Source organism: Xiphophorus maculatus, chromosome 8 (genome assembly GCF_002775205.1).
Source record: "Xiphophorus maculatus strain JP 163 A chromosome 8, X_maculatus-5.0-male, whole genome shotgun sequence".
NCBI classification, from domain to species: domain Eukaryota; kingdom Metazoa; phylum Chordata; class Actinopteri; order Cyprinodontiformes; family Poeciliidae; genus Xiphophorus; species Xiphophorus maculatus.
The window spans coordinates 26,444,754-26,468,435 of record NC_036450.1 but is presented as its reverse complement, the minus strand read 5'-3'; the positions used below and the strand labels follow the sequence as shown (position 1 = coordinate 26,468,435).

The window sequence follows — 23,682 nt, the reverse complement described above, 5'->3', positions numbered from 1 at the left end:
CCCATCCTCAGCACGGCTCCATGGGAACGGAGCACAACCACTCTATTAGCATCTATTAGCACTCAGTGCTCAACACTACGGCTAAAACAATCCGTTTGATCAACTATAGAAATAATCATCAGCTGATTCATTACTAACTGGAGTACGCTGCAAATGACACTTTGCAGTAATTTAGCAAAAACTGTATAAAAAATAGAAACACTGCATTTATAATAATCATGAAAACTTCTTTGTCTGTAAATAGTGGAAGTTTTAGCTTCACTTGGTTCAAACTGCACCTTCTGCTGTCCAGTTATTAATCACTTAATATAATAACCTACACTTCATCAATCCTACACTGTATTATTCTTTTATATATTATAATTATTGTTGAATTTGATGTTCAGTCCAGCAGAAAGCCCTGAACTTTCCACATGTCGATTCTTTTAGCTTTGCTACAAATGATGGAGAGTTCACTAAAGTTCAGTCCTTTATGCATTTTAGGCAAGAAAATGTTGATTTTCTCATTTAATAATTTGTTTATTTGTATCTTTTAATGCATTTCCAACATTGTACAGAAAAAAGCTGAAATGATTAAATGAAATTCATTTGTTTTCATTGTTTGTTCTCCGATTGATCGATTAATCATCTTAACTCATTAATCATCAGAATAATCAATCCATTACTAGAATAATCATATTCTAGTAATCAGCTTTAGATCAGATGTTTGTCTCTTCAGGACGGCAGGACAGACGACCCCCATGTCTATAATCAGTGTGTAGATGGGGAGGGTGGGGGGGCATGGGGGCTTGAGTTAGTCTCAGGGTGTGAGTACAGGCACAGGGGCAGTTAGTGGTAGCTAACTCTCATGATTGTGTGTGTGTGTGTGTGTGTGTGTGTGTGTGTGTGCTGGGAGGCTCACCGCTCTGCAGAGTGCGCCGGCCTCCAGACAGAACGCCCAGCGGCAGCGTCCCGGTGGGAGTCAGTCCCTTCAGCTGCAGCACGCTCTCATTCTCCTCTCTGGAACAGAAACACACGTCTGACTGACTGACAGCTGGGTCTGATTCAGACCCACCCGGATGACCCCACATGACCCCCGGAATGACCCCAGATGACCTGGTTCTGTAGGAGGGGCTACAGCGCCTTGCTAAAGTATTCATTAGCAAGGCGCTAATGGAGATTCTCCACAATAGTCTTCAAAACAATCTGAGTGACCATGTGTGTTTATGAGTTAGGATGACCTAGTCAAAGTCCAGACTTGAAGAAAACCAAGAATTAGTGTGGAGACTTGAAAGATTTACTTTTGAGTTTTCTTTTTAAATCAGGAGCCCAAAACAATTCAACCCACAGCTGACTCTTCCATTCAGCCCCTTTACTCTCATGCTCTGAAATAAAATACAGTGCTAACTGGACAGGGTTAGTAAGGCCTACAGCCACCAGGGGGCAGTAGAGGGCAGCAGTGCAGTCTGTTCTCCTTCACATCCATTCAGATCCATCTCTGAACAGATCAGATGTTTTCAGCAATTTGATTATCTCAGGCATCGTTTGGAAAACTCACTTCATGGATGATCTGCACTGCTGTGAGTTATTCATGTGTTCATTCTGAACTGAACTGGGTCATGAGAAGCAGAGTGACACACTTCCTCAGAGTTAATGGAGGACAAGTTAAAAGTCATTATCTCTGCAGGAAAGTGGAGGAGAGAGAGAGAGACAGCTATGTCCAAACAACATCCGCTGGACATGAACGATGCCAACAGCATGACTCTGATCTCCCTCCAGTATGACGAGGGGCCCATGGAAGACTGGGGGCCCATGGAAGACTGGGGGCCCACCTGAGCACAGAGAAGACGCGCGCCATCTTTCCAATGGCGCGGATCTTGTTCCTGATCACCTCCTTCCTGGCAGCAGGAGCTCCACCTGAACATAGGGAGAGCAACAAGATGAGTTCACACACACACACACACACACACACACACACACACACACACACCTACCTACATCCTCTGACCATCTCTGCTCACAAAACTAAATAATTAGCAAATTATTGATAAAATTCTAATTATCCTGCTCTGAACAGTCAACATTTAATGACCATCAACAGAAAATGTGGTAAAGTGAAACTAAATCATTTTATTCCAGTTAAATAATATTCCTTTAAACCATGAAACCTTTAAAACACAAGTATGAAAATAAAAGGCCGCCTTGCTGTTAATGCGTTGGGAAGCTGACTGAGAGGTCAGAGGTCAGTCTGAGGTTGTGTCCATCTCCAGCTTCGTTTAACGGTGTACAGCTCATCTTGCCATGGAGACCCGAAAGGCCTTTCCTCATTGGGCAGAGTGCCAACTGCAAAGTGGGCGGGGCCCGTTACATCAACCAAAGTCCTTCTGAAGCTGCTGAGGCCGTTTCCCTAGCGACCGCGAACACTTTCGTTCCTTGATGTCCCGTCCAGCGAGATTAAGAAATCCCGCTGATCAGAGTGTTGCTAGCTTCACACACAGCACCAACAATCATTTTACTACATCATCCAGTTTGTTATTAATTATTCATAAACGTCTAAGAGCGTTGAGGTGGTGTGAGCGCCGGCGGTGGCAGCAGCAGCCTGAGTTGTTCCGCAGCTGGAAGAGAAGTTGAACGGCTCCACTTCCTCCAGGGTTTCACTTCCTCATCTGGCCTCGCTATATTTGATTAATCAAATTCAGTGTTAAACGCCTGCTGTGTGTCAGCATGGCAGCATGCCAGGCCTTACACACACACACACGCAGGCCGACATGTCCCTTCATGCACACAAACACACTGGGGTGTGTTTGCACCAGTGTGTAAAAGACCCAGATCTTCTCAGCTCAGTGAGCTGCAGGTTCAGGGTTAGCTTCTGTTAGCGACAGCTGGACGTGACGACACTTCCTGTCAGCCATCACCTCTCCAGCTGAGGATGTGAGCTGCAGCAGACGCTGAGGAAAAACTCTTACCCTCACACGTGTCGTCCCCTTCGGACATCAGCTCGTCGTCGGAGCAGATGTTCAGCACGTTCACCAGCATCTCCGTCACTGTGAAAACACACCAGCAGGTGGCAGTGTGTGGTTAAAACTACAGCAGCACAGAATGGAAACGTGGTCAGGGAAGCCGACGCCTGACGTCAAGACTAATGAGGAATAAAGTGGGTGGAGAAGAACCTTGATGCTTTTAGAACAGGTTGGGGTCAAACCTGAGGCACCAGGCCTGATGCAGCCAGGAATACCTGGACTCATCATGGCCACTAAGAAGACTGACCTAAAAGTTCAGAGAACAGACTGTGAAAACCAAAAGGATGCTAACATGATGAATTGATTTCATTTGAATGGGACATATGTAAATGAGTCTAATTAAAGCTCAAACCTCTCAATTATTCTCATCAGGTTTTCAGTTGATATATTTTGGGAATGAAACATAACTTACAGAAAGGGTTAAATAATTTTAGGTGCTTCTAAAATAATAAACTTCAACAAACAATTTAAGTGATTGCATATGGGCTGCATTGTGTGTTTTCCAGGCACATAATGCCACTTTATGTCAAAATCAAGTAACTTTATTAACATTAGTTGTTATAAAAAATCTATCCATGTCAAATATGACTTAAATGAAGTGTGACTTCATAATATAACGTCTTCAAATTGGGTTTCTGTCTCTTTAAAAACTCCTGCTCTTTCAGGAAGTCATCAAAACATCTGTCCTCTATTAACACTACAACATTTTTAGCAGTGTTCCTATAATGAGCTCAGCTGATGCTCAACTCCACCAGGTCTTTGCTAATTACTGCTGGCTAGTCTGAAGGAGCTGAGTGAGGGAGTCGCTCTGTGAGGCGGAAGCTGCAGCTCAGAGGAGGAGCTTCATCCTGGAAGGCGGGGCTAATGTCCACCCAGGTGTTCAGCACAGCTGAATGGTTGCCATGGAGATTAAAGAATTTCTCAAACATGAACGAACGAATCAAGGCAACACTCATGATATAACATGATGTAGAGCTCTAAAAAGTCAATTTTACATAACACTGCTCCTTTAAGACTTCATGGATAGGATAAAAAAAAAAAGACAAATTTTTTCTCTTTTCTTTTTACCCGCTGCCTCAGTCAGATGAACAGCTGGGTCGAGGAACCAGGTCCCTCTGTGTCCCTCTGCTCAGAAGAATATCAGGGCCAGCTCTGGTTGTCTGTACCTTTTCTAACAGGTTTTGGTCTCAATCTGTTTGTGTGTGTGTGTGTGTGTGTGTGTGTGTGTGTGTGTGTGTGTGGCAGAGGTCGGCAGGCTGACCTTTCTCCCCAACAAAGGGCAGGGACCAGGTGAAGACGTCCATGAAGTTGGGCAGCCAGTAGGGGTGGGGGGAGCAGTTAAACTGCCGGATATTCATCACATTGTTCTCATATTTCAGCACCGCAGCTGAGGACAAAACACAAACACGTCAACATCTCCACGTTCTGTTGCTAGGGACCCAAGGTCTCCAGCCCGTATCCATGGTTTCCGGCGTGCGCTTCTCCTACCTTTATTATTGTACACATCTAGGTAGTTGGGAGCGGAGAAAATTGTAATTAAAGACGGGAAGCCTGTTGTCTGACTTTTCCTGTACATTCGATACCTGCAGGACAGAGACAGGAAGGGACGTCCCCGGGACATCAGGACAGGACATTTCAGGATGAACACAAGCAGTCAGAATATGGACCCACTCCACAGGTCACCCAGACTCACCCTGCATCCTGAGCTTCATGAGCCCGTATGACAGACAGCAGGTTGTTGTTCATCAGGAAGTCGCAGACCGCCGGGTAACTGCACAAACAACATGGGGTTACTGCTGCCTCGCCTCCACTCCAACTCGGTTGCCATGACAGTAAAGATGGCTGCTTTAACTAGATGATTACCAGAGACGGTAGCCGTACTAAAATTAGGGATTTAATAAGGTTGAGGCTTTAGGGGGGCCAAGGGAGGGGGCTTCTAACCCACTTCCACCACTGCAGGCCTCTGAGGACACACAGCACACTGCATGCAGTTAGCAGTCCCTGCAGGAAGCTGCAATGTTGAGATCACAACTACTAATGCAAATCCACTCGTCACTGACCTTTTTTGTGATAGATGTGGCATAACATTTCTGATTTTGCCACACCGTTTTCAAAGGTGCAAATTTGGTGAAAGCTTTATTTCTGCCATAACCTGGTCTTACTAAAAAGTAGAAATTGCTGCACAAAACGTTCCCAAAAAGACAGGAGTTGAACAGAATTAATGTTCAAAGTGCAAATAACATTTGCAGGTACCTTGATACAAATCAAATCCTGTCCTGAGGAGAGGTCAAAGTGCAAAAGAGGAATTCCATATTGGTCACCCTGGTTGACACAAACTGTAGACCCAGTAGAAGTAGATCCTACCGAACATCTCAGACTGGATTTTACAAAAAAGGCAAATGTTGCCCAGCGTCACTCATGCTTCCATCTCACAGGTTCTGTAACTGTATTACTGATGCTTGCAACCATAAAAACAAAAAACAGATGAGATCAGGGGTCTGAAGTGAATTGGAAATCATCATCTAGTGCTCATGTGGTTTATTTTCTATCATCCTGAAAGTGACTCCAGTTTGAAGCCAAACCCCCCCGCCCCAAATCCTGTGTGTTCTCTGCCTCTGAGCCAATAGAAAGCAGAGGCAGAAGCGGCTCCGTCTCCTTTATGACCCATGTTTGGTGTCAACATGGCCGATTCAGTACAAATATTAAGACAGAGAGGAGAATGCTAATATTTGTTTCCAATATTTGTGTGGCGGAGGATTTAACCAGCCGTCACTTATCTGGAGATAAGCCGTTGTTTGGGATCGCTTTAATCAGAGCAGATTAACGGCATGTCAGGCTGCCAGAGGGCCGTACCTGTAGAAATAAGAGCAGCCTCGTACGCTGTTGTGGGAGAAGTGTTCCTGCGTCTTTTCCGAGCCGTAGTCCTCCCCCGGGTCTGACCACAGCAGGTCACACATGGGCCCGAATGCAGGGGGTTCCTTGAAGCGGTCCAGCTGCACACAAATCATTAATTAGACAAAACACTGATGGTTTTAGTTTCCTTCTTCAGAATTCTTATATTTGTCTTCAGGAGCTCTGGTCCCTTCCTCCTGACGGAACCGCTGGAGCTCAGTCAGGTCTGTAGGTCGCCTCGCTAACAAAGACTAGTTTTCTAGTTGCTGGCCATCCCAGAACATTGATCTGGTTGTCCTTCAGCCACTGTGGAACTGAATTAGTAGTGTTCCCCCTTCAGTTGTACAACAGGCTGGTTAGGGCAGAGCCACTGGAGTCACACAACTCAGTCCATTGATTGTGTGACAGAAAAAGTCACTGCTTGCAACAAACATGAGACATACTAGTGAGTCACGTTCATCATTGCACCAGCATGACTCAATGTTAGCTGTTTGGAAATTAGCATCTTGCAAAGCAGTTTTTAGCAGCAATAGCAAAAAAATAAAGCAAAAAAAAAAAACTGTCTTCCCTGTGACCAGGAAGAGGAATTAATGGCCTCAACAATGGCCAACAGTGTTGAATGCTACGATGACTACGATGATGTTTTACCTTTGCAGTATCAAAATGTTTGGTCAACAAATACTGGATCTCACTGGAAAATTAGGAAAAATTTTCAGGAACAGCCAGACGTTGTGAACAATCCTATTTTGTGCGATTTAGTCCAACATAATCTGAGCAAACAAAAGATCTCATGGAGTTCCTCAGGCTCCATTCTCAGGCTCAGCTCCTTTTACTCGGTTTTGACATGCAACTCTCAACCAAGTCTGTAGGGCTTTACAAAGTCTCATTCCACACCTATGCTGATGTAAAGTTGATGAGATCAACTTTACATCTTCAAGTCACCACAAGTCCGACTAGATTCTGACTGCAGTTTTCTGGCCGATCTTTAAAAAGCCTGACCTGATGGTTTCAATTTTGGCCGATACAATTTCTTTTTTGTTGTCAGAAATGTCACTAAATATAGAAAGAAAATAGCTGAGTTGGCAGCAGTGGGGTGACTATTGCAAACATGACCCGGTGGGTCGGTCTGTCAGTCAAACCTCTCACAGCAGACAGAGGACAGTGGATGATTTTTAGACCTTTGCAGAGGAAGGTACGATCAGCTTCACATGTAAGTATCAGCCAATCACCAATCTCCCAAAATTAATGAAATTGGGGCAGATTCATTGGTGCACCTTCAGTCCCCACTGTTACAGAGCAGGTCAGGTCTGAACCGCCAAACACTCGTCAGGTTATTAGAAGTCCCACAGAAAACCTCAGATGTGCATTCAACAAGACTTGAAATCATGGCTGTTAATGACCAAAGCCTGTTTGTTTTATATTTTAGCATTATGTTAAGGTTTTTCTCACCTTTCGTATGTCGTCCAGGCAGGTGATTTCAGGGCTCAGGCCTCCATGAACGCAGAGGAACTGCTGGTTGAGGAGCGCCGCCAGAGGCAGGCAGTCGAACGCCTCCATGCAGGCATCATACACCTGCTCAGAGTACTTTATCTTACCTGGAGGACACACAGACACACACACTGAACACACGGCGCTACCACTCTGAGAATCCAGCCGTTCACTGTGGAAGCCGAGCGGCCGGACTTACACTCCTGCTTGAAGGTGAAGTACTCTGTGAGATGTCGGCACTCGTGGTTCCCTCTGAGGAGGAACAGCGTGTCGGGGTAGTTGATCTTCAAAGCCCACAGGTACAGCACACACTGCAGACACACACGGGAAGAGACGGTTAGTCCAACAAAACAACAAGCTGCTGACTTTCTGCTTCAGCACCCACTCTGCCTGGATCACTTTGTTCCCAGCGGCTCCAGCGGGAGATTTCTGACAACTTCCCTTTTCTGTTCAGTCTTAAAAAAATAAATAAATACAGCAGAGCTGAAGAGACGTTTCCACGGTGAAGATCCATCTGATCATTCACCTCCATGTAATCACCTCAGTAATCAATTAACTGTGAAATCAGACCTACATGGGACTCCTCTTCACTAGAAACAGACCAAATGACAACCATCCATAAAAAAAACCTAAGGAAGCAAATGGACCAGAAGTTCAGAAATACTTCATCTCAAATGGAAATCAAACTAATTTCATGTAAGTATCTTCAAGTAAGTCGTCATGGATGGTGATGCTGTGGGCCAGAAGGATCTCCTGCAGGCAGTCTTGCAACCAATCAGAAGAGCCCACAGAGTTGACAGTTTAAATCAATTCATGACCTGCAACATGAAATAGTGAAATAATTACATCTAGTTTTTAAAATGAAATCAATACATTTAATTGAGGCACAAATATTTAATACATTATTGAGGTATTTTTAAATTTGAATATTTATTTGAATAATTATTTCGTAGATTATTTATTTTGTGTAGTTTGTACAGAAGAGGATTAGAAAAAAAACAATTCTGACTTATCTTCTGAGATCTCAAAAACACTCTCTTGACCAAAAAGGAAAAATGAAAGTAAAGTCAGAATTTTGAGAATAAAGTCAGAATTCTTTTTTTCCTCCCAGTAATCCAAATAATCTTCTGTATATTTGACCCTCTTGAATCTCCATAATAAAGGAGATAGTGGGATGTAATTCTCTCTCAGCTGGAAGAAAGGAAACCATTACTGTAACCTGAAAACTGAAGAAGTATTTCAAAGTACCAGTCAGACCAGAACACAGCTGATCTGATCTGTAGTCTAACCAGAGTTCAACAAACTGCACAGGAAGACCGGACCAAACCGGACCGGACCGGACCGGACCGAACCGGGCCGACCGGCCTGCAGCACTAATAAGCATCTGTAACCGTTTCCAGGATAACACCGGATCAGGAGGGACAAAATCATTAACCGGTTCAGGGATTCAGCCGATGTGATCATTGATCAGCAGCCAGGCTCTACAGAAAACTCCCACGGGAGCAACTGGAGATCAACATCCTGTCTACATGACAACTGGAACAACTGGAAATACTGGAGGGTTGATCAGCGGCGGAACAAAGCAGCCAGAACGCAAACATGCTGCTGGGCTGAACCGTCACACAAACCGCTTCAAACCACCTGCTTCATCTCAATCTGTTCTCACACTGAGTCAAATCTGGCAGGCTGGGAAAGGTGGCGGACACAGCAGGAAGGCTGCAGCGGGCTGGACGTGGACTTTCAGGTGGTTTTAGAGAAGGCGGACGCAGCCCGGTGAGGCCTTATCGGTTCGGTTCAGACGTCACAGACGGTTCTCTGCTCCGACAAACCAGGATAAGACAGCAGGCACCATCAGATCAAACACAATGACCTTAGAGACGGGATGGAAGAAACCCCGCTCCGCTCATCTGCTGAACGCTACTCTGGAGTTCTGAATGTTCAAGGCTTATCGGACCGATCCACACGCCAGAACTAAGACCCACGCCTCTCTGTCTCCACTTCAGTCTGCCTCAGTCTATAGAGAATCAAATCACGGCAACATTTACCAAAACAGTCTTGCCTTTGCCAAGATGGACATTTTTCTGACTTATTAGAACTTTTTTCTAGGAACTCTGTTCTTAACTATCTAACTAATATAATTAACTAATATAATCTAATTAACTTATCTATAACTAACAATTAAACTAGTTAATTGTTTCAACAACTGATTCATCCGATTGATCGCTTTAGCCCTAATTGACACTTTTTCTCATCTGTCTAGATTCTATGATAGGTTCATTTCTGTCAATTCATTACTGGGGTGGATTACCTAACTGATCACAGTCCCTAGAAGACAAGCATCACACCTAGCAACAGCGTCAACCACACCTAGCAACGAGGTCAACCAAACCCCTCACTAAGACAGAAGGCTCTGGTCTCCTGGCTGAGATTCGCTCTCTGCAGCTGAGTGAATCGCTCTGAAGTCGGGGCTGGACTGCTTCAGCTCACATCTCTCAGAGGTTCCCTACCAACCGTTTCTAAGTTAACAGTCTACCTGTAATTTACTACAGTGGCAGTTAGAACTTACATTTCAGGTAGTACTAAGGTAGATATAATTTCTGCTCCACTTCTGACCAGCACCGTTACTCTGCTATCTCTGTATCAGCTCCTCAATTTCTCCTGTATCTCCCAAATATACATCAGCCCTACAGCAGAATGGAAGCAGCTGAAAGCCTCATGTTTCTCCACATAATTGCTCTGTCCTTTGCTTGCAAGGCTAGTAGCTCCAAGCTAGTCTACAGTTAGTTTTCTCGTGTTAGGAGCAGCATTCAGCATCTATGCGCCACAGATCTGGAACAAACTTCCAGAAAACTGCAGAATAGCTGAAACACTGAGTTCCTTTAAATCAAAGTTAAAAACTGAACATGTTAGAGTTGTTTTGAACCATAATAACTGGAACGTTGATCAACATATTTGATGATTCTGATGATAGCACTCGTCTAAATGTAATGTCTGGTACTGGCTTCTCACTTGTTGACTTTATGTTGTTTCTATGACTTTTGTTTTTATTTTTTATGATGTAAATCACTTTGAGCTGCCTTGCTGCACAAATAAACTTGACGGTTTCAAATCAGGCTACGTTCACACAGCAGGTCTTAATGCTCAAATCAAGACTTTTGGATGAATGAATTAATTCCCATATGTGCAGAAGAAGGTTGACGTGCTTATCATAACAATAATGGCCGTCCAGGGATAGATTTAGAATTATTCTGCAACGGGAAGATGAAGGAAGCACAACTAATAGCAACAGAGAATAAATCCAAACTCCTGTAGAGAAGACTGTTTGGATGTGGAGTTGAAGCCAGGAGTGATGGGATTATAATTGATAATAATAATAATATAACTTATGGCAGAAGTTCATAATTGTAATTTTCAGCCATCGGTCAGGTCTTGATTTACCACATCTGGCTTCTTCTGGTGCAGATTTATGATGCAATGACAGAAGTCAGATAAAATGCAACAATACGGTTCAGACACCGAACACTTTGAAAACAATCGGATCTGTATCCAACAGATTAGATTTTTTGGGGGAGTGAAAACAAATGGAAATTGGATTGTTCGGATTTGGGTCGTTGTTCACCTGCTGTGTGAATGTAGCCTTCATGTGTGAACGACACACAAAGGGCAGGAAAAAATACTGATGAACAATCTATCACTCATTTGGCTCAGACAAGAGAAAAACCCTGTGTAGCTGTAATTAGCTCCCTGCTGTAGCAGGAAGACAGTTTGGAACGAGGAGTTAATGATTACCTATGTTGGTGATTTAATTCACGCAATCGGAGGAAATCATCAAGGTTTGTTCAAAGAATATTTTAAATCTGTCAAACCACAAATTCCAAAGTTTTAACACTGTGTGTATTTTTATAGGTAGATGACAGTGCAGTGGTCAAGCTGACCGAGTGCTCTGGATGACGAGTCAGTCTGGAGACTAACGGCGTCTCCATTAAAGGAGCCCAGAAAGCAGCAGCTGTTTAATGAGCTCTGGGCTCCTGGAAGTTAACTGTAGAACGGCTGCCAGCCAGAAAACACAGAGTCCACTCCTCAGCTCAGAACCCTCACACAGTCGGAGAGGGAGGCGTTGGCAGGCTTGTGTTGTGTGTTTGTATGGGTGGGGCTCTGAGTTTGGCAGTCAGGGGTGTGAGACAGCCAACAGAGCGTCTTTCATTTCCTACACTATTTAAAGCTGTGAAGGTTCACTTGTTACATCCTTGTGTAACGCCTCTAATTATGGAACAGTTCTTTGTGTCTGTGCCTTTGTTTACTGAAACTGACAAAACTCCACTGTTAAAGGACCAGAAGAAGAAGAAGGTTAAAGGGGCAGTGTTATGTAAAATTGATATTTTTTTTAGATTTACATCATGTTATGATGTTATTTCCTCATCAAAAGCACATCTGGAGTATTGCTTAGATTCTTTCATGCATGTTTGAGAAATCCTTTAATCTCCATGGCAACCATTCAGCTGTACACAATGCCTGGGTGAACCTAGCTCCGCCTATGAGGATGAAGCCCCTGCTAAGAGCTGCAAGTTCCAAGCTTCCTAGACTCCGCCTCACAGAGCAGCCCTCTCCCACCACTCTACCATTCAGTTCCTACAGACTAGCCAGAAGCAATTAGCAAACACCTGGTGGGCTCATTATAGGAGCTACTTCTCAGTGAAACACAGGTAAAAACGTTAACAGAGGAGCTGTGTTGTGATGACTTCCTGAAGGCGGAGTGTCAGAAAGAACAGGAGGTTTTAAAGAGACAGAGGCCCAATTTTAAGGTGTTAAGTATTGTCAAATTTCTTTTAAATCATATTAAATACACACAGCATTTTTATAACAACTGAAGGTAACACAGTTACTTGATTGTGCTATAAACTGACTCTATGTGCCTGGAACAGACATGATACTGGCCCTTTAAATGAGACGGATGAAATGAAATGATCAAGGGAAAGCTGAGGTCTGTGGATGATTTCCAATCTATATTTTCTGGAAAGCACCGATGAGCCAATCCAGATTGATTCCATTTAAGATCCATAATTTTTACACCAACTAGTTTCCCATGCACCTCCAGCAGGAGGCAGGAAGTGGAGCCCTGGGCAGTCCTACCTCGATACTGAAGTATCCTCGGTCCACGTAGTCTCCGAGGAACAGATAGCGGGTGTTGCTGGGTGAGCCGCCCACCTCGAAAAGCTTCATCAGATCAAAGAACTGGCCGTGGACGTCCCCACACACTGGAGACACACACACACACACAGCTGGGTTCAGCTTCTCCAAACATTTAGAAAACTCGGCATCGGGTCTCAACTGAAAACCTGTGGAATCTAGGATGACCATTTCTATGCTTTGGTATTCTGCTGTCAAATGGATAACGGGAAACAAAGCATTTATTTGGAATATTTCCTATTTTTGTTTAAGTCAAAATTAGTTTGCAAAGGTTTCAGACAGATCTATGTTGGTGTGTGTGTGACAGAAACAAAGTGGAGTGTGTCTGAACAGACTGGAAGCTGCAGCCGGACAAGGTGGGGTCATTTGCATATCAGAGATCAGTGTCTACTGGCTGAAGGAGAGGTGTAGAGTTACATGGAAGGCTTTTATTATTTCCATGAAAAAAAAAAAAGCTGGTTGATTCTTGTTTTAACAACTAACTCCAGACAGATACATGTTTGGTTATTATACTGAGATCAAGTTTAACATGTTTGCATTTGCAAAGAAGGTGGAAGACTTCAGGGAATATGCTAACTGCAGAAAGCCTGAGGTCCAAGGAGGTGACATGGTGTGATCACTATTTAAATGATTACTTCATTTATTAAAAAAGGGGAAGAGCCCTATCTGTGTGGCCCTATCTGTGTCTTTGCTGCAGCAGGACCCGTCCAGAAAACTGCATAACAGCTAAAACAGTGAGTCCCTGTAAATCAAAGATAAAGTCCAGCTGTTTAGCGTTGCTTTGGTTAGAAGCAAATGAAACCTTGATCAACATAAGTTGACCTAATTCAAAACCTAATTCATATAAATGAATTAGGTTTTGGAATAGAGTTTTGAATAAATTAGTAAAGTTTATACTTAATTAAAATGTCTGGGTTAGGCATTAATGCAGTTACTAAAATGAATGGAAGATAATACAAAGTCCTAATATGAGTAGAAATATAAACTTCTGTGTGGCCATAGAAACTATAAAGAGATTGTTCTTTTCTCCCTGCTGTCATTAGGAACCCAGCTGTTGCTATGAGACAGTAAAACATCACAGACTCTACAGCTGCTGCTACTTCAGTTGGATTAGCCCAAAACAGATTTGTTGACCACCAACAGATCTAGTTTTCAGGGCATTCATAGATACAGGAGAATGTAGACTGGTGTACCTGTGATGGGCGCCTCCACTTCCAGCATGCATTTCTCCTTGCGCAGGATGCTGGCTCCCTCGTTGATGATCCGCAGGGCCGCTTCCTCCTCCAGCCGGCCCTCCTTCACCAGATGGGCCTTCAGCAGCTCCAGGCTGGGCTTCCCGTCCGCATACAGGTCTTTGACCGACAGGCGTGTACCGGGAGGATATGGCACCGCTGCAAACATGGTGGGGAAGAAAGGCAGGGGGGTGAGGCTCTGACGTCAACGACACAAACACACTGATAAACCCAGGGTTCACTGTGAGGACAGGACATGAGCGATGGAGCGGTTCCTGCTCGGATGCTTTACCTTAAAGAGGCAGGAAGAGCTCTTACCCAAACTGAGACGCCAAGGTGAGGCAGAAAAACGCACGTTCTTTTCTGGGTGGATTTCAATAAAACATCTCAACCCTTACCACATGTTGACGACAAATGTCTCTTTATAAATTTTGCTTCGTTCAAGAAGTTATTTCTCTGGAATTGTTCTGTGAAATGCCTGATGCCAAGGCAGCTCCGTCCTCTGAATGAGTGGGTTCTGCTGGAGGATGCAGCTCTTTAGAAATGCTTTGAAAACGGAGCTGCAACAGGAAGTATCCTCCACAAGGACACAGAGACAAAGCACCTGAATGCCACGAAGATGCTTTCAGCATGGCAGCTGCCGCAACTTCAGTTCCTCACAGTAGAAATCGGTTCTCGCTCAGGCTCCATGCAGAATAGGAAAAATGGCTTCATCGCACTATGGAGCATCATTTCCCCATCGAGGGTTAGCCTCCCTCATCTACAAATGATGCCACAACACTCCTGAACACATCTCTTCAGACCACATGTACTCTGGTTTACTTTACTGCTTGGAGGTTGGCGCAGACTCAATCAAGTATATTTTTACCACCGCGCGCTCGCCGTCGCACAGTAGAACGCTCACAGCTAGCAACATTTCTAGATAAGAAATGTTTCTGCATGAAGAATTGTCCCAGAAATTAATAATATTTTTGGTGTCCATTTTTTAAGTAATATATTGTCGACAGGTTTGCCCTCTCAAAGACTAATGGAGCATTATTTTGTGCAGAACAACACTGGAACTGGAAGACATTTGAAATATGCAAAACAACCAAAAACAATAAATAAAATGGGAATAAAACCAAACATAACCAAAAATAAAATGGATCATTACGGCTCTGAACAAAATTGGCCTTCAAAGAAATATTAGAATGGAAATTAGTGAGTTCATTTTAAATGATCATGCCAGCGGCAGGCTGTGAAACTGTTTTATATCCAACACCAAGTTGATAAGCTTGAGAGTCGGCTCAACCAGTTGCCTTTATAGTTGCTTTTTTTGGTCTTATTGTTACAAACTACCAAAGTGGTGAGTTAAAATGTAACAAAGGACATCTGTATAACTCAAAGTCCAAGATATTCTTCCAGCATTTTCGACCAGAGCCGTTTGTAGTGAACACACACGGGTATGTTGAAGAACATTTTGAGAACTCTGTCTTCAAATGTCAAGGAGTTAAATATACCAAAGGAACAAGTGTTACAATCACTCCCGGTCTTCCCTGATCCACTTTGAACTCTGCTCTGTTATCACCGTTCAGCAACTTTCTGCCATGTTGGGATTATCAGCAGCATTTGATTTTACCCCAAACACAAAGCAACAGTTCTGATTTCAAACTTTCTGTACCTTAACTTTTGTACTGAAGCTGCACTGTTAGATCAGAGAAGGAGGATGGCTGTAGAGTTGCTTTTCTTTTCATCCTAAGTGTGTTTTTTTCTTCTTTTTACCGCTGTGTAGAACAGTTACTGTGATCATTTCAGGTCACATCACTCAGCACTGCTCCAGCGTCAGACAGAAAGCTAAAGTCTTGTTCACATGACAAGATTTCGAAACTGCGGGCCGATTTTCCAAACCTGAGAGTTCCCACACATGACGATGTCTTTCCGAGCGGACCAGAACACTAACACACCACACATGGCAGGAATCTCTCAGGAGGATCGGAAGGAGAAAATTGGGACAAAAATCTTACAGCGTGAACTAGGATGACTTCACCGAACTGGTTTGGTTTGTCATTGTTTCTTCTACCCAATTCTGTTCCAAAGGCACATTTCTCTCCAACTCCATTCCCTCACACCCACCCTTCAGTCACCACCTTATTTCCCATGAGCATCCATTCAGTCTGATCATTTCATTCTGATTACATCATTTCAGAGTGTCTTCTCTCCGTTCCAGGTAGAACAAAGTTCAACAATGTTTAAGTGTGAACCAGGAATGTCTGTGCTGACCACAAAGTGGCCGCTGCTGTACGTTGTCGGTGTTGGAAGTCAACGTGGTGTTCAGACCTTTTCATAGAGCTGTAATCAAGTCAATGAGCTACGATGGCATGCTGAGGCTTGACCAGACACTCTGGCAGTGCGGCGCGGTGCGGCGCCCAGAGGAAATACCAAACAGCTCGATTCCTGGAAAATACCAGTTTCACAGAGAAATCTGGCGGATCACATGGAGGAGGCAGCGGCTAAGAGATCTTTATATTTCTGCTGAAGCAGTTTTTTATTGGTACAGTGCCAGTAGAGCACACCGTTTATTGGACCCCTGACTGTAAACATACCACACCTCATCTTAGTAACCAACTAACCAGTGTTGCTTTGAGAACATCGGCTCCTTCAGATCACAATGAATTTGAGGAGTTCGTCAAACTTCAGTGAGTGGGACTGAACTTCAACTAATGCAGTGTTAATGGCAGCAGCCCATATCACTACCCCTCCTCCACTCTGCAGAGCTGTCTGTTCTCTGTACTAGAAACCGGCTGTGTGTAGCTGCGCTGGCTGAGGGTGTGACAGCACACCAACAACAACTGCTACTGGCTTTATTCAAGACATTCCTGATACTTGATTTAATGGGATATCCATCGTCTCAATAATTATGCAAATACAAAGAGTAAAACTGAACAGAATACTGCAATCATCGTGTTTCACTGGCCGCTCATTAAAATGTCCAGCAGCTACCAAGGTGGAGTGGTACACAGAGGTCACAGTAAATAGCATGAACTCTAGTAAACAGCATACTGTTTAGTAATAGTAAACAATGTGACATTCAAATAAGATGCCTGATAAATATGCTGATAAACCTGAGATACAGATATGGACTTTGTGACTTTGCTTTGATAAAACTGTACAAATGTAACAATGAAAATGTAGTTTGCAAAGATTTTGATACAAAATCAGTTTAATATAATTTACGACTCTTAAGTGACATTGCATGTTTGGTCAATAACTTCATTTGGAAGAGGATGTCCCCGTCTCCATGGTGAAGTTTATTATAGTGCTTAGTTCTCGTTACATAAACATCACAGTAACACTGGAAGTGGAATTTCCACCTTAACCAAATAATCTGATTCACTGTACTGTGTTGTTGTTATTTAAGAGCTAATTACAACACCTGTCTAAAGGTCAGAGTTCAGACCAGGTTAGACATTCAGCAGGGTTCTGTGATGTTAGACTCAGCAGGTTGAGTCTGATAACAGTGGCAGCAAACTCACTTTGGGCCATGTCAAGATGAAAAATGTTCAGAGGGCTCATTGTGTATTAATAAAACTACCCATCAACAAACTCTTCAAATATTAATAAGTAGTAATTCCTGCATTCCACAAGTCCTACTCAAAATTAACTATTATTAAACATCTTTCCACACTGATTTAATTTGGCACTATAGAGCTAAAACAAATTTGACAGGCAGGCTGGATTTGGCCTGTGGGCCTTCAGTGTGACGTGTGCCTTAAAAAAAATTTGACGCCAGAACGATGCCGTTCAAGAACAGCCCAAGCAGCTTTCTTCTTCTTGCACACTAAATTCTTTCCCGCCTCAGTGACAGCCATGTACATGTTTCATTCTGTTTCTTGCTCTGCAAGTTGTGAACTGTTAAAAGATAATATCAGATTACTACTCTTTTCACTTCCGATACCGATACAAATATCTGAGGTTTAGTATCAGCCGATACTGAATCGACTTAAAATGTTTGTTTAATTAAAACAAAGAAATGTTACAAATTTATTTGATAACACTGCACCGGTAGAGCACACTTAAATACATCAATAGTTTCACAAGCTTGGTCAAACATTTAAAAACAAACTCCAACCTGTTCAGCCAGAGCAATCAGGAGAACAGCCGTAAAAACCAACAATAGGCTGACTGCCTTTGTCAAACATGTAAAATTTAACTGCAACAAACCTTCGTTCAAATAGTTCAGGAAGTGCAGTTAGAAATTCTAAAGATAATGCAAAATAAATAAAGCATGATGTCGCTCAGAGCACAAAGCATAGAATTAAACTGAATAGATCTACCCTGATGGATCGGACACATTGTCACGGTATCCAATGTAGAATTTTTTTTCCAATACCAGGACTGATTCTGATATTAGTATCGGATCGGTGGACCTGTGGTATTGTCAGCCAATATCCAAAACGTTAGAAAAAATTCTAAATGCCGTCGCATACCAAAGCTTGGAATCAGAAGGCTTAGCTTCCTGTTGGCGCTAAACTGAACGGCTGTTTCAAAGTTTTCATTAAAGGAACCCCAACTCAAAATGAACACATGTAGTTCAAAATCTACAATAAAACTTTAGACCTGAACCTGAAAAGCAACAGGAATACATTCAATTTGCCTCCATAAAAACAGCGTGAAAACAAGTAGAACCCTGGACTGGAATATTTCACATGATTTAGAGACTAAATGAAGTTTGAGATTCCTTGAACTTTTACTATATTTGTGGAAAAAAGGTAGATTTTGAGTTGACTCAGTCTCTGAAATCTCATTTCATGAATTCAATCATTATGTTCCATTAGCTGGATATAACATAAGATGTTTGGCCACTTTTTAATGTAGCAGTTTGCATTTAAAACAGGTATTGAATGGTTTTCTGTTCCATGCCGTCTAGTTTTCAGTCACTTAATTTGTTTTAAAAATGGAAGGATGCATTCAGGTTAAAACAACAATGAAGGATAAAACACTCAAGCTCGTCCCCATTTCTAATCTTCAATATACACGGTTATCTCATTGTTTATTTCTCATGTTCTTATTGTTGGCAGAATATGAAAAGCTTTGAATAAAGCACATGAACTCACTGAATCATGTGTCTATTAATGGCGAGGAACTGAGCTGCTCTAAATGTGAACACCTCCCAGTTTGTCAGGAGATTTCTGTTTTTTCTAAGTAGAACATGATGGTAAACACGGTTTACACGGAGGACATAGACTGCTGACACCCCTCCCCCCCACACACAAAAACATGTACAAATGCAATAAATAAAACCGTTTTCTAAAACAAAACTGACATTTTGTTGAAAACTGACATTACGCACACAATTCTTCTCATTCACTGAAAGAAAACTTCCCTATATATCACACACACACAGCTGGCTCTGTGGTCTAGTTTAATGAAAGCAAACCAGGTCGCACACATCCTGCCAATCATGCCGCTGGCTCCTGAACTGGTTCATCACCAGCAGGGCAGAAAGCAGTCCAGTGACGATGTGTAGATGTGCGGCCTGAACAGAGCAACCTGTGAAGCCAGCCTCAAGTCTGTAGAGGAAAATAAAAACCACAAGCGAGAGAGAAAGGCTTCATCGACCGCAGGAGGAAGTGGTAGTCAAATAATCAACGGCTGGAGGGACAGAGGAAGACTTCATCACACTGTATGTCAATAGCTTCAGTAAAGCACTGCTCAGCTTTTGGTCTTCTTTTTAAATTGCTTTTTGTTCAGTTGGGTCCTCAATGGGCACCGTACAAACCCAGCTCACTTTTAGTAGTAATCATGAACTCCACTGTGGACCACTTTTATGAACCAAGTCTTTAGACCTGATAGTCCAGTAGTCTCAGTTCCATTGGGGACCAAAGTTGCAACATTTGTTACATAATGTGAAAATGTAAAAACCCCTCCCCACCTGTGGTGGCGCTGCACCAAGAACCACAGAAGGAAACAGCATGAAGACTTTACGAGTTTGTTTGAGAAGTACTTGGTTTGTTTTGGGTGCATTTACCCAGAATGCCCTGTGCTACAGACCGCTTCCTGGTATAATTTTTAGAATAATTACATCTTCTATGAGATTAACTCAAGGTGTTAATGGACTGTACAAGACTATATATGGAATAAGTTCATGGAAAGCACTAATTTATTACTCTTTCCTCGTTTTATTATGGTGCAGGGGCACATACTTGATATTTTATTTTCAAATAAAATCTTGCAAAATGCGGTTAAGATGTTTTTACTTTTACTTCATGCTATTCTCTATAAATCCTTTACTATTTTTACGATTACAATGACATAGAAAAAGAAAAAAAAAAACTCCTTGGAAATATTTCTCTCAACACATGCGCAAATTAGCCGACAGTGTGACTGCTGCTTCAGTGACCATCTGAATGCAGCCTTACACTTCTACTGACCACCTGACCATGAACTGCAGCAGACCCCTGCTGTGATTGGCTCAGCGCTCTTCATCCAGGAAGTTGGTTATGCTTCAACTGAACCACCTGGACGGCTGAAGTCTCTGTCTGTCAGTAGCTCTGCTCTCAGCGACGGACTCAACCCTAATGGCTCGTCTCAGAGCCAGCAAACCCCACATTCAGAGCAGAGACACACTGATGTGTTTTGCAAATTGTGTGGTTTCAGTTTTGTGGTGTGGGTTCACATTGTCAGAATATAATGAAGACTGACTGCTGTAAAGAGAGCCGTGTCGTGTTTTGGTGGAAACCTGTAGACAGTGTGAAGCAGCTGCACCAAAATGGCCTCACAGACAGGAAACTGCAGCAGCTGATAGAACTTATCTGGACCATCAGGAACTTCAACATGTTAGCTTCTGGTGTGGCGAGGGAGGCTGCAGGAAGTCCAACAGCGTTCAAGCAGCAGGACTCTGAGAAGTGAACTGCAGGGCGGTGGTAACATGGGAGCAGAGCCTGCTCCACATTGTTAGAGGAGGATTGGGATTTCACTGTCTGGGAACCAAAACTCTGATAACGATTAGGATTTAGGGTGATATCAGTAAAGAAAGTGATCATGTTTGACATCGTTTTACCTTTTGAGCCACGTTTTTCCACAATTGCCTAAAGACAGCTCAATACATTTCAAAAATATCAAACTATTGTGCACTGCCTTCTTATACAGCAGAACTACTTTATACAAGCGGCCACTTGAGAGACACATAATTGTATTGTATAATTGCAAAAATAATTGATAGAATAAATGTAATCATTTATTCTATCAATAAATGTTTTAGCTTTAGCAAATGTTTTAGCATGCCACTAAAATGTTGCTCATTTTTGTGGCATGCTAATGGAATTTAACGGTTCTGGGTGTTTAAAAAAGACAAACCTCAGGCTGACTGTGAGCTCAATTAAAGGCTCTGCCAAGACTAGCTTTTCTATTGTTCTTCAGGACAAAGTGGAAATTGGCAGCATATTAAACCTTTAAACAACTTTGTGTCGCTGTCAGAATGTGACTGTTTGCTCAGCATGGAGGACAGCTCAAGTTTAGGCTTGTTCTTTTGTTCCTGAGGAATTTTTAACATTTACCACATGACTCCAAACAGTACACTTTGACTATTCGTGTGAACTGTGCAATAAATTACTCATATAAACTAACTGAACATGTATGTAGAAATAATCCTTAGAAAGATTTAAACATCATTAGTTAGATGATGAGGGAATATGACTGATGTGATTTATCTGCATTATTAACCTGTAAACAAGCCATTTCATACCATTGTGCATAAACCAGCGCAAATCTGTTTTTTGTTGCACTTGTGATTTTCATATTGAATGGTGGTAAACGGCAACAAAATGCCCACATCTATCCATCTATTGTTCATCCCATTCAGCTCAAAAATAGCTTCTCTCGACTTATGGAGTGCCTCAAGGCCCAATTTTGAGACCAGATTTGTTTTGATTGTATATTCTTCCCCTTGGGTCAATTTGTCACACACACCTAAGGAGAATTTAGAGACAGGCTTTTTTTTGGACAGTGGGAGGAAGCCAGAGTACCTGGAGAGAACGCACACATACACAGGGAGAACATGCAAACTCCGTGCAGAAAGACTTTGGGCCGGGAATCGAACCCAGGACCTTCTTGCTGCAAGGCAACAGTGCTACCTACTGCACCACCTTGCAGCCGGGTCAAATTATTTCACACTATAAATTTTCCTTCTTCCTGCAATTTTACTTGCCTTTAAAAGTGAGCACAGGCTCATTTCGGTTAAAAATTAGACATCATTATATGTTTCAAATTAAATGATAGTAAAACAAAAATGCTGATTTTGACAGCTCTTATTGAAGGTATTAACAGTGCTTCAAGCTACTTATTTTAAAGTAGGAAAATTTAAATTGCCTTGTTTGTATCCGCAAAGCCCAGGACACTCTGGTAATGAGAGTTTTTTTTTTTATCTCAGTGAGTTTTTGTCTTCCCGGTAAAATAAAAGTTAGAGCCAAACAAGCGACTGTTACTGGTGAAGTGGTCCGGGGAGCCTAAGCCTGATCAGTCTGGCTCTTGGATAAAAACGTTGATGCCCATAGTGGGCTGTGTGAGAAACAATTGGGCCTTCAGAACTGAACCGCTGCTGGAGCGTTCCAGGAGAATATGGGGCAAACCGCTGACTGACAACACTCTCTGAAGTGGCAGAGAGAGCAAGAAGCAGCATGACTTTGCGGCTGTGTGGACGGGAACGGGTGGAAATGAGGGAAAACATGACACTTACCCCAACCTGTTGTTGCGAGGAGCCAGCTGAGCCCTGATCCCTGAACAGAGCGTCACAGAGGACACGCCCCCTGCTCCTCACTGGACGGGCCTCATCAATCATGGATGCAGAAACAATCATTACACATGGCGGGCGAGGCAAAAGGCAGGACTGATTGGATTACCATCAGTAAGTAAGCTGGAAGCTGAAAGCAGCTAACAGCAGCGATGCATCAGCTTGCCTGCCGCAGCCGTTTCCATGGCAATATCACCAGAGACCACTCTGCCGTGAGTTAGCAGAGCGCCTCCAGAAAAAGTTTTCACACCCTCTAAAAGAGGTGGGCATTTAAGCGTAACATTTATCATGAATATGATTAATGGATTAATAATCACGATAAGATTTTGATTCATTGTCACGATAAACTCCAATTAATGATGTTTAAAATCCCTTCAGACTGTCTGTGTGGTCTGGATTATTATTTTAATTATTTTTATCCACCGTTTGTTCAGTAAAGGTGTATCAATAGATATCAATACATTTGAAAACATGATTAAATGCAGTTAAACTGTTTTAGTGATACAAATCTCACTTCTTCATGTGACTGTTGTCCTAAAGAAGTATTTCACAAACTCCATGTTTTTCAAGAGCAGGATTTAATTAGGCCTGTGGAGCTGTGAATGATGTGCCATGTAGTCATAACCATACAGTTCTTTAAAATAAAACAGCAATATCTCTTATTATCACTTTTATCATTGCCAATCACCACAAAGTATCATGATAAAACTTTACGTTCATATCGCCGTCTGCTACCATCCAACTAGGGCTGGGCTATAAATGCATTTTGTCAATTAATCCAATTCTTGGTTTTTGAAGATTTAATCTTTGGAAAATCTGGATTTTTTTCCCTCCAATGCACACTGGAGGTTTCCATGGTTCAGAGTGATGTCAGCACACACAGGGCGGCCATCTTGTTTACAGCTACTATTTATTTAGACTCTAAATTCCAGTGACGTTTATGACAGGATATTACCAGAATAAAGTGGGAATTTTATGAGACCAACATGAGAAATAGAAAGATTAAATGACGGCTGTTGAGCATCTTGTGAAGTTACACTTTGGCGTATGATTTACTCAAAATAGAAATAATCTTTAAACACATCAACTTCAAATTATCAGCAGTAGCAAGACTTTG

General features: G+C 42.5%; 1 protein-coding gene across 3 annotated transcripts in view; it reads right to left on the bottom strand.

Annotated features, from left to right (window-relative positions):
- Window positions 1-23,682, bottom strand: part of LOC102229803 (serine/threonine-protein phosphatase 2B catalytic subunit gamma isoform-like) — a 32,573-nt gene that overhangs the window by 3,508 nt on the left and 5,383 nt on the right. For all 3 annotated transcript variants that reach the window (XM_005812590.2, XM_023338225.1, XM_023338224.1), the window contains exons 2-12: window positions 13,760-13,957; window positions 12,510-12,634; window positions 7,579-7,690; window positions 7,341-7,486; window positions 5,853-5,992; window positions 4,693-4,770; window positions 4,488-4,582; window positions 4,261-4,386; window positions 2,946-3,023; window positions 1,812-1,896; window positions 902-999 (exon numbers count right to left, since the gene is read on the bottom strand). In XM_005812590.2, coding sequence (XP_005812647.1) covers window positions 902-999; window positions 1,812-1,896; window positions 2,946-3,023; window positions 4,261-4,386; window positions 4,488-4,582; window positions 4,693-4,770; window positions 5,853-5,992; window positions 7,341-7,486; window positions 7,579-7,690; window positions 12,510-12,634; window positions 13,760-13,957 — 1,281 coding nt within the window. The remainder of the gene's footprint in view (window positions 1-901; window positions 1,000-1,811; window positions 1,897-2,945; window positions 3,024-4,260; window positions 4,387-4,487; window positions 4,583-4,692; window positions 4,771-5,852; window positions 5,993-7,340; window positions 7,487-7,578; window positions 7,691-12,509; window positions 12,635-13,759; window positions 13,958-23,682) is intronic.